This window comes from Synchiropus splendidus, chromosome 8, assembly GCF_027744825.2.
Source record: "Synchiropus splendidus isolate RoL2022-P1 chromosome 8, RoL_Sspl_1.0, whole genome shotgun sequence".
NCBI classification, from domain to species: Eukaryota; Metazoa; Chordata; class Actinopteri; order Syngnathiformes; family Callionymidae; genus Synchiropus; species Synchiropus splendidus.
In genome coordinates this window covers 24,257,845-24,268,813 of record NC_071341.1, presented here as the reverse complement: position 1 = coordinate 24,268,813, position 10,969 = coordinate 24,257,845, and the positions used below count along the sequence as shown (strand labels likewise).

The 10,969-nt window shown below is 47.3% G+C and overlaps 1 protein-coding gene across 1 annotated transcript; it reads left to right on the top strand.

Moving 5' to 3' along the window:
- The first annotated feature begins 1,342 nt into the window (after nt 1–1,342).
- LOC128764222 (sodium channel subunit beta-4-like) lies at nt 1,343–10,443 on the top strand. The gene is made up of 5 exons (XM_053873796.1): nt 1,343–1,779; nt 5,320–5,483; nt 5,556–5,775; nt 6,359–6,488; nt 6,579–10,443. Exons 1-5 carry the CDS (start codon nt 1,692–1,694, stop codon nt 6,670–6,672), a joined length of 696 nt encoding a protein of 231 aa, XP_053729771.1. The 5' UTR covers nt 1,343–1,691; the 3' UTR covers nt 6,673–10,443.
- Nucleotides 10,444–10,969: the final 526 nt, after the last annotated feature.

Genomic DNA, 10,969 nt, shown 5'->3' with positions numbered 1-10,969 from the left:
TGACGGTGTTAATGCTTAAGTCAATGAGGGAGGAAGCCATGAATCCGCAGAGTAAGGTCAGGCGGCACATTCAGCTGCTGGAGTGGTGATCCCTCACTGACACTGCGGGCTTGTGTTAAAGGCTGAGTAAAGATTTATGAAAGGTCTGTAACACTTGCGAAGGGCATTTGCGCCGGGCGTCCCATATGCCGCACCAATGTGCTAACTTCAAACGGGTCATAGAAAGTAAGATAGACCTACCAAATAGGCACCAAATGAAAGAGCCCCGGTCAAATAAAGGATACATTCATTTGCTTGAAGGAGATCATGTTTACGTCTTTGAGCCCAGCTGAACTAAACTCAAGTCAGGCAACCAATGAAAAAAGATTCTGTCCACACGCCCGTATTACAGCACCGTCTCATGAGAGCGTCAGTTGGACTCTTGCGTTCGGACGTTTTCGTAGTATTTCTCAATGGAAGTCACAGGATTCGGTCTTGGCCAGAGGTGTAAATGAGTCGGTGTTCCTTCACTTCCCAGAGATATCCCTTTCATTCTCTGCGCAGACACCTCTTCCAGCTCTTTGGGGGATACACCCCGCGATTGATGGTCTCCCAGGAGCGTCCTGCGTCCGACCCCAGAAGACCTCAACAGAGGGGGAGCGACAACTGGGCCTCACAGCTTCTCCAGGTCTATTCTGCCGGGTCATCCCAGCGGGAATAGTCATTTTGGCCACAGGTATCTGTCCCAAATGTATTTGAAGTAGATTTCAGCACTTGAAAACTGATTGATAGCCAAATGAGCTACATGGACAGCAGGTGGCAGTGTGTGGCAGGGCCTGATAGATAGATAGATAGATAGATACTTTATTGATCTCTGAAGAGAAATTCCCATTTCCAGCAGCATGACAGGTGGAAACATAAGAGCAAGTAAAAAAACAAAAAAAAACAATGCTACAATGAGACAGGAAATTAAAATAAAAATTAAAATAAATAACAACAGTTCAGCATGTGAAATGTGATGTCATCATTAGAAGCTGAGCAGTTGTTTGGACAGAGAAACTCCCATTTTCTGTGCGTTTAAATGCCTATGTTTTGGTGCTGCGGCGTGGGGCGCACGTTGAAGCCAAAGGTTTTGCGCGGGACTCCCACGACCCTGGACAGCAGCAGTGAGACGGACGTGGCCACGTGCTTCGGGTGACCATCCTGCTCGCGTCGTCTTAAGTGAGGCTGAGTCAGCCCCATGCACTCGATGTGCGTGTGTGGCAGCCCCCTCCCCACCCTTCCCCTCCTCTCTCTCTCTGTCGCTCTCTCTCCTTCGCCTCTGCAGTAGCTGACTGGATCATTCCTCCCCCTGCCAGCCAGGGAGACACGCGCGCTCTGCTTCTTCGCCTGGCTCGGCTCCAGCCTCCCTGTGCCTCTCTCGCTTGCTTTTCGCGCCCCCCTCCCGCAGCTTATGTCCAGCCCTGAGGGGCTTGTTGACCAGCCTGCCTCTGTCTGACTGACTCCACTGCTACCTCTGTGCGTGGTCTGTCCTGTCTGCCTTCTAGATCACCCTCTGCCTTGCTGGATATTCTGCGCTGAGAGCCATCCGGCACACTTCAGCGGAGTACTGCATTCTCCCCGCTGTCCTTTTCCTTTGCCTTATGCGGGTGTGCGCAGGGGAAACGTTTGGGACGATCAGACAGTAAGTCAGCTCGACAGGCGTCAGCGTCATGGCTTCCGTGGACAGCACAGGTGCAGCACTCCCCGGCTGGCGGCCAGGGAATCGACTTCATGGTCTGGCACTTGTCCTGCTGCTTGGTGAGTGATATCGCCACCGTCTTCTTTTCCTTTCCCTCCACATTTCACTCACCAAATCCCACTCAAGCGCCGTAGTTTCGCCTTCTCCGTGTTTCAGGCGCGGGCTGATCGGTCTGAAGCCTCAGCGTCTGAGCAGCGCTTCAACAGCGCGTCAGGGTCCCATCCTCAACTCCCCTCCTCAGCAGGACTCTTTCCAGAGAATGTTGCTTTACAATTGTTGCTTACTTGTTGGACGGGTCTCGAGGTCACATTGATGTGCTTTGTCGGAACGTGTTCATCCCAGGATCATTATTCAGAAGCGTCCAGGTGTCTGGAGGGCAGCGCTGGTGTATTGGAGGGGGGAGGGAGGGGGGGGAGGCGCCTGTGTTACTGGCAGTTACGTGTTGTAATGCAGCGGAGTCAGGCCCAGTCCCCCCCACCACCACCCCAAGACTCCCTCCAGCAGTCGGCCTTATGAATGACCATCATTTGACAGACTTGTTCTCAACTCAGACCAAAACCTAATTTCCCAACAATCTGAGTGACGTTTCATTGAGGTTAATTCCATGAAGAAAAGTCAACTCAATTACCAGGCCCATTGAAGGTCCCGCAATTGAAAGGAATGAAAGTTTCACCCGATAATGTTGTGTTTTTCACACAATTACGTCCATCTGGATCCTTCACACGGAGACAGGGGCTCAAACCCGCGACGTCTCAGCGCGCTTCGTCCTGGCGTGGATCACATCCTGACATATATAAATATAAATAACCTCACTATCAAGCCAGGACTTGACTTGTTATTATTCTTACTGTTATTGTTGTTAAGCCCCTTTCTTTTTACTGTTCTTTTCCCTTCAGCTGTGGGGTCTGTGGTCATCAGGTTGTTGTTTTATGAGATGCAGCTCCTTATGAGGCTTCATGAAACTGTGTCCTCGCTTTCAGTGCCCACTAGATGGCGCTCTCTGCTCCAAAATTTCAGGAACAGGAAGATTGCATGATTTTAAAACCAAGAGCGCCACCGACTGAGCTGTTTCATGAAGCTTCATTAGCGCTTCACTACTGCTTGATGATTGTCTCTTCACCTGCAAACAAGATGAGTCTTCAATATCTGAAAGTGGAAAAAAGTAGTTTATAATTTAGCTAAACAAGTCGACACTGACGCCATCGACAGTTTGCAGTTTCCTGTCATGTGACTGATCCAAATTAAATGGAAGCAGGAAACACAGATTCATTCATCTCAATTTAAGGCAAAAAATGACGATAGCATAAAGAGAAAGCCACCCTGCGCACGCACGCACGCACAACACGCACTTCAACAACCGGCCAGACTCGGAGTAGTTTGGACTGTGATCTCTGAGCAAAGTAGAGGTGCCATTTGCAACAGTGGATGTGGAATTAGAACGGACGTCCTTTGTTTGGCAACAGAGAGGCGCCGCTCCCTGCCACCCTGAACTTGCTCAACCAATCCGTGAGCGGATGAGTGGCCTGCCGAGTCACATCCGACCGGACATGCGTTCCCTTGCCTTTTCCGACTGATCAGCAACACCCAACCTTTGCTGCCACCTCTGCTCCCAATCTGTCACTCACCCTCGGTTGTCCTTTCCATTCACCTTGAAGAGGGCATCCTCTCCGGTCCATCCCCCTTCTCCATCCGCGTGACACATCCCATCCATCCCACCTGCGTCCTCATCCTCCTCTCAGCTGTACTCACCTCCATGATCCTGTCTTCACCAGTGTTGCCACGGCTTCTGCCTCTCTGTGTGAGCGGGAAGAGCGTGTCCTCAAGCAGATCTCCGTGAGTTAGGAAATACATCAAGCATTTGTTCACTGACCTAATTCAAGAAGACACTTAACCTTGACATTGAGCCAAGGACACTCCCCTCTTGTTCTTCCCAATCTGGGGCAACAAGATACTTGACAGTCGCGCTCTGAATAACCGTTGTGCGTTGATGACATATTTTGCTCCATCATGACGTGAACCAGCCTTCAGCGGTGAGTGTCAGTAGGTGGCAGAACTCATCCCTGATGTGTAAAAGAGCACGTAAATACTCAACATAAAATAAATCATAGCCGTTTGTTCCATTCTCTGACGCTGTCATAACAATGATAATAATAACAATCACTAGCTCTGTTCGAATTCACGATTTTTGAGCAGAGAGTGCAATTTAGTTGGGTGTGAAAATGAGAACATGAGGACACTGTTTCATGAAGCCTCATCAGCCCATCACTCCCTCATGGCAATGGCATAGATAGATAGACAGATAGATAGATAGATAGACAGACAGACAGACAGACAGATAGATAGATAGATAGATAGATGATAGATAGATAGATAGATAGATAGATAGATAGACAGACAGACAGACAGACAGACAGACAGACAGACAGACAGACAGATGATAGATAGATAGATAGATAGATAGATAGATAGATAGATAGATAGATAGATAGATAGATAGATAGATAGACAGACAGACAGACAGACAGACAGACAGATGATAGATAGATAGATAGATAGATAGATAGATAGATAGATAGATAGATAGATAGATAGATAGATAGACAGACAGACAGATGATAGATCGATAGATGATAGATAGATAGATAGACAGATAGATAGACAGACAGATGATAGATAGATAGATAGATCGATAGATGATAGATAGATAGATAGACAGACAGACAGACAGATAGATAGATAGATAGATAGATAGATAGATAGATAGATAGATAGATAGATGATAGACAGACAGACAGACAGATGATAGATAGATAGATAGATAGATAGATAGATAGATAGATAGATAGATAGATAGATAGATAGATAGATAGATGATAGATTTATTGTGTCTCCAAATATCAATACTATTTTGTTGGGAGACATCCTCCCAACAAAATAGAAACTATTTGCCCACTTGTCCATTTAGATCTCCTGATCTCCTTTAGTTGTCTGGCAGTCTGAGCAGGGTTGTGTGTCTGACTGGGAGAGTACACAGCATCCTCTGATGCAAGTTGCAGCCTGGAAAAGTCAGGTCTGACAGTGGAGAAAAGTGACAGCACGCTTTCATTCCTGAGGTGGTGATGATTGAGAATGACTCTTTTAAAAATATCACCACGGAGAAGATGAAGATGGGGGTTAAGGCTAAAGGTAAAGCCACTGGGTTCCTGGATGAATCCAGAAAACGTCATGATTCATGTGCAACGGCTCAACCTCATTAAATATGAGGCGCCAACGTGACATTATTTAGCGTTCACGCAGCAATACACCTGCCGTTCACCACGCTATTAACCCTGTTTACACCGCGCTCCAGTGCAACGTGATCCCAGGCGGGTCACTTCAGAGCAGACGCTGTAAAAATAGAAAAGTGTGTGAGTGAGTGTGAGAGCAACAATCTGAGATTTGCAGCAGCTGTCAATGAAAGAGAACATGACACTCTCAGGCGGGGTCTGGAAGCATTTTGGAAAGTGATGCAGCAACAAGAGGGCTTCCATCTCTGATCCTTGTTATGTCGTATCTCACACACACCAGTCTCCTCAACACACCTTTGACATTGTGTGCAGGTGCGTGGAGCATCAAAGGACTGGAGGTGTCGACCGGTAAAGTGTCATCGATTGAAGCGATGAACGGCTCCACCGTCCTGCTCCCCTGCACCTACTCCTCCTGCATTGGCATTTATAAGCTGTACTTCAGCTGGCACTACAACAACAACGGAACCATGATCAAGGTGAGGCCAGGAGCAGACCGAGCATGCCTCATCTCCATCCTGCACTGTGTGTGTGTGTGTGTGTGTGTTCAGTATTGTGAGGCAGTGATTCCGAGCGAGGGCATCGAGCCAAAGGTGGATGTGTACCACGAGCGGGTGGAGTTCGTGGGGTCGTCGAAGAACAACAACATCTCCATCCTCCTGTGGAACATCACCTTTGAGGACGAGGGAGAATACAAGTGTTTCGCCAAAAACCCCAAAGAGAAAGGACGCAACCACAGCGCCACCTTCACTCTACGAGTGGTGGACCAAAGTAGGTTTTCGTCTCACACACACAACCTCTAAATGAAAGATAAATCAGCTGGTAGGTAACGTTTGAATTAGAAGAGCCCACCGCGTGGCACAGCTAGTCCTTGAGGTAAAGCAGGCATATGACCGCGCTGCAACATTTCAAAGTTCTTCCCACGCAGCCAAAATATTCCATTCATTGTGTTCTGCACGACGTCACCTATGTTGACAGTAGCATCCGGAGAAGTCGCCTCAAACGTACGGCTCGTCTGCCAGTGGCAGAGGTTGGCTTCCAGTTGCAGCTCAGGATAACAGCATGGTGCAGGAGATGCTCACATAGCAGTGGCTCAACATGTGGGCTTGCTGTTGTTGTTGTGACACCATCGCATGTCACAGTGAAACAGAGGAAATAACCATCCAAGCTCAGACAAAGGATCTGACTTGAAAGGGGTTCAGGTTGCAGACCAGTATCTCGCGGGCCCTGGATCAATCGCGTTTGGCAGCCCTTCGCGAGAGTGGCTCAAAATGATTTGGTGGTGAAACCTCACCCTTTTCCTTTTTTAAGTGTAACAATGATGTGCTCCTGGTGTTTCTCTTTGAATCCTCAGTGAGAGAAGTGGACAACACCTTGACAGTCATCATCGTGTCGGCCGTAGGTGGAGTCATCGGCTTGGTTATCATCATCATGGTGATAAAGGCTTTGGTTGTCCACTTCCTGCTGAAGGACGACGAGAAAAAGTAAGCGACCAGATCAGATGAGTTGGCCTTTGCTAGGGTTGTGAACGAGGGTTGTCAATGAACCTGCCACCTTTCTTATTTCTCCCGCAGTAAAGAGTGCCTGGTAAGCTCCTCAGGGAACGACAATACGGAGAATGGACTCGCTGGAGCCAAAGCTGACAACAAAGGCACGCCAAAGGCATGAGACAGGAGTCGGCCTGTATGACTTGAGGAAAGGCGCGCGCCAAGAGAGACATGCTGTGATCAGCATTCGGACGGTGTTATCTGAATAGAGGCTATACGCAGTATATACATATATATATGTGTGTGTGTGTATATGTTAATATACACACACACACACATATATATGTCTATATATATATATATAGATATATATATAAACACCATGCAAATGAATATTTTCGCTCGTGCTTGAAACAAAAAGGTGCACAGGCTTGGATCACTCTCACCTCTGGAACTCCCAGATGAAGCGCAGCCAGAAATGTGCTCCACACTTCACCTGCATTTGATGCCTTCTATGATTTGTCTTTGTTGGGTGCTCTGACGGGGGTCAGTGGCACGAGGAATCAACTTCAATTCCAGATTGCTAGCCAAAACAGATGCACTGCCGTGTTAAGAGCAATATATTAGCACAAACCAACTGTTCACGTCACTCCAAAAGAAATGCACAAAACAGCGCTCAAACAGGAACTCAGTGAGTTTTACGATTTCTTCAGGATGGTTTTTTGACCCCAATTTTTTTTTTGTTTTGGGGTGGGGGGGCTGACTACTGAGAGTTCCAGTGCATGAGAGTGATCTGGCTCTGCACACATTCTATTATTTTGCTTTAGATGAAACACAGGTGCCTGTTCTGCTTTAGCTCCCTCTGTTGGTGGGAGGGTAAAACCACAGAAAACTCATGAAAACCCACATCGAAGACAATCCCACTCAGATCCCTGTAGATAGGAATGAACTAAATCATGCTGCTTTTGACTAATAACCAATGCATTTTTAGCATGTTTGCATTTTATAGCACATCATATAAAGCTGTGTAGCGCCGTGCTGCTGCGAGCCGTCATGTGGAGGTCTGTTTCAATCTTCACATGAGCTTCCATGGTTTATTAGCCCTTTAAACTCAAGGAGATTGTCTTCAGGTATGTCGGGCTCATTTAGGCAGTTAGAAAACAAGCTTGTTTCTCTGGTCACACAAACCATCCATGTCTGTAAGCAAACGCAACATTTAACTGTTGTTTCCAGTCCAACCATATCATTTGGACCGATAACACACGAATGTACTGACTTTGGCAGGGAGTGTGTGAGAGATGCATGTATTATCACATGGTACGTATTTTCTAAACACTCCAAGAAGGTCGCCACTTTAGAGCTATCACACCCACATCTGGGATTGTCTGCTTATGAAGCTTCACGAAGCGCTTTCCTTATTTTCAGAGTCCACTAGATGGCACTCTCCCCTCGACAACGCAACCCTTTGTGCCTCATGGAGCCTCATAAACAAACAGACTCCTGATATTCTGAATTCAGTCAGTGGTGCTGTCAGGTTTAAACTGATAGGACGTTTCTTCAAATCCATGGATTTTAGAGAAAACAGTGAAATTGAGGACAGTGGTTGGTGAGGTTTCATCAGCCTAGTTCAGAGGCACTTTCAGGCCCCTACAGTGGAGCCAGGTGAAATGGAGTTTCATCATTCAAAAGTAAGGAACAGTGAAAGGCCAGGAGAGAGGCACTAAGCCCTCGATGGACCTTCATCCACATGTTCTCAAGAAGGAGGTCAGGGAAGTCTTTTTTGCCAAACCTGAAGATGATTTGATCCTCACTGCAACCCAACACTCTGCTATTCACCCATTCATTTAAGTCGCAGTTTATGCAGCCTGTTTGTTTGTAACTTCGAATCTGAGCGAGTGGTGTCTGTGCCCTCCACATCGTCACACACGTCTGTGATAACTGAGACGGACACACACACACGCCGTTACACCCATAGCCCACAAGCCAGCACTTTACCACCCTTCAGTGGCTGCACACAGCAAGGATTGCTTTTTCTGTTTGTCAACATTCTGCATATGTTTTGTTGCTTGGAGTATTTCCTTTCCTGCTTTCAGTGGAAGCAATATGACATACACCAGATTATGCAATAACCTTTCAAAGGCACTTTACGGACATGAGTGGGCAGGCTGCTGGGACGAGTGTCCTGCACCGGTGTCTGGGCGCTGGGCTAATGCCCGGCCGCCACTCCATACATGCGACTGCTCTTTCCACAGGTCCCATTTAAACTGGCGGAACACACATTTCCTCCTGATTTCAAGCTTGTGTCAGCCATAGTTATCAAGCTTCACATCATGCAACGGTCTGGACTAATGGCCATGGGCATGAAAGCAGCATCCCCTTCAATCTTGCTGTCTCTTGGCGTAGGTTTGGGCTAAGAAATGCCAACTGATGCCAGGCATGTGGACTTTCCCTGGCTGATAACAAACAGTCTGCCAAGTCTAAATGGGATCAAGACGGACGGCCAATATGGCCTGCAGTCTGATTGTAGTGTGACGTATAGAGAGGACAGTGAGACACACCCCCAAAGTCTTCCAGCATTGTACAGCAATATGAGTTGAGTATCGCCATATGACAAGAGAAAGAAGTGTATCCACGGAGTGCCTGCAAGTAATTTGACATCAACATTTCTCGACGCAAAATGACACGAAAACACAATTTAACTGTCGAACATGTTTGACCGTTGGAAGCTTATCTGTGTAACAATGTATAGATGTGATCCTCTGTCTTTAGTTGAGACGGTACATTGACTATTGAGTATGACTGCTGCGCCGTGTTGAATCACTCCATACAGAGAGAGAGAGAGAGAGAGAGAGAGAGCGCTAGCGTGGTTGGACGTGCTCGCTGTGGTCCTCGTGCTTGTGTTCGAACCACTGGCTGTCTCATCAGGCTCTGACACTGTGGTGGTAGACCTGGTGGATGGAATCAATGGAAGTGTGGAAGACTTTCAGTCTTATTTTGGATTGCTTCATACACTGTTCCACGTCGCCGTGGTGTCTGGCTGCCGGGTGATAGTTGGCTCACCATGTTTTCCTGTCAGAAAGCCACTCTCTCTCTCTGCAGTGGTGCGAGTGTGTGATGAGTGCCATCTAGTGGTGTGAAGCCTCATCTCCCTGGACAGCTGAGGAGCCACTGTTCAAATGCGTTCAATGGCTCGACAACTATTGGCCATTTAGTGTTTCATGTGCTTCCGCTTGAGCCGAACCAACATGGCAGATAAACGCAACAACCCTACAATGATCCGTGGCTTGCATTTGGTGAGAAATCAATGGCTTCAAATGTTGCGCAGTGCTTTAGATCTAGAGTAGTTATTGCAATTGAACATGTCTACGGAGAGGATTTAGAGGGCCTGTATCTAGGTCCATTCAGACGAGCTGCACTTAGATTCCATTGACAGTGTTGACCAAACTGCCAGAGCAGCTGAAACTCGTACTGCCACTCCAGGAGTCTCACGTCTGCTGTTCCACTTGTACTCACGCGCAGGAGGAAATACCAACTCAAGTGTGTTATACCCAAAACACCGACAACATTTCTGAAGCGGTGGTTATTGCATCTGAGTGGAACAAGCGGCTGACACTCAAACTGCCAAGCCAAGAGTGCAACACACATGCCATTCAACTCAAAGTGTCAAGTCCATGATGGTGTGTAGATGTAGTTTGGCAGAACAAACAATCCTCTTCAATACTATCAATCGACTTACCTTTGTCAGAGTGTATACAGTATCCAGAGCTAATGGCATCAAACAAGCGATCGCATTTTGTATCCGCAGATACTGGGGCAAAAGTGTGCATCGAAAAACACACACAGCTTTTCACCTCTGAATGTTAATGATGTATTTGTGGCTGTCTTGCTCATACTTCCTACATGTCTTTGCACCTCCAACTTTTGACCTGTCAAGAAAACAAATAAACGTGAATTCAGTTGAGGCCATGTGTGCTTTATTGTGTCCAGACTTATTCTGTTCTTGACATTTCGCAGCATTTCTGTGGGACCCGCTCCAATCTGTGAATGTAGACGAACTAGCGTCTGGCTCTCGCGCCGCGCCGCCAGAGAGCGAGCCTGTTGCTCTGAGCTACTCTCAGTTGCACAGCACCACTGCAGACATGCCGATGCATCAGCGGAGGCCCAGCTGGCTGACAGGCAGGCACGCCTGAGAGACACGCGCTCATTGGCTAACTGCCACTTGAGCGAGGAAACGGCCTGCAGCTTTGGCCTCCACAGGTGGACAGTTAAAGTAAAGACACCTCCAGACCATACTCAGCCGCTCTGGTCGTGAGTGGGATTCATGTGTTGTGCATTTTGTGTGGAACATGACACAGACCAATGGAAACAAACGACACTGTGAAGAAGAACTGTTTGTTTTGTTTTATGCTTAGAAAGTGAAACTGTAAATGTAGGACTTATTGATAATATATTCTAAAGGTGATTGCACACTGTCCTCC

Coding starts and splice junctions, on each gene's coding strand:
- LOC128764222 (XM_053873796.1), top strand. CDS start 1,692: ATGGCTTCCGTGGACAGCACAGGTGCAGCACTCCCCGGCTGGCGGCCA. Junction 1,780..5,319: donor GGCACTTGTCCTGCTGCTTG/GTGAGTGATATC, acceptor CATTGTGTGCAG/GTGCGTGGAGCATCAAAGGA. Junction 6,489..6,578: donor CTGAAGGACGACGAGAAAAA/GTAAGCGACCAG, acceptor TTTCTCCCGCAG/TAAAGAGTGCCTGGTAAGCT.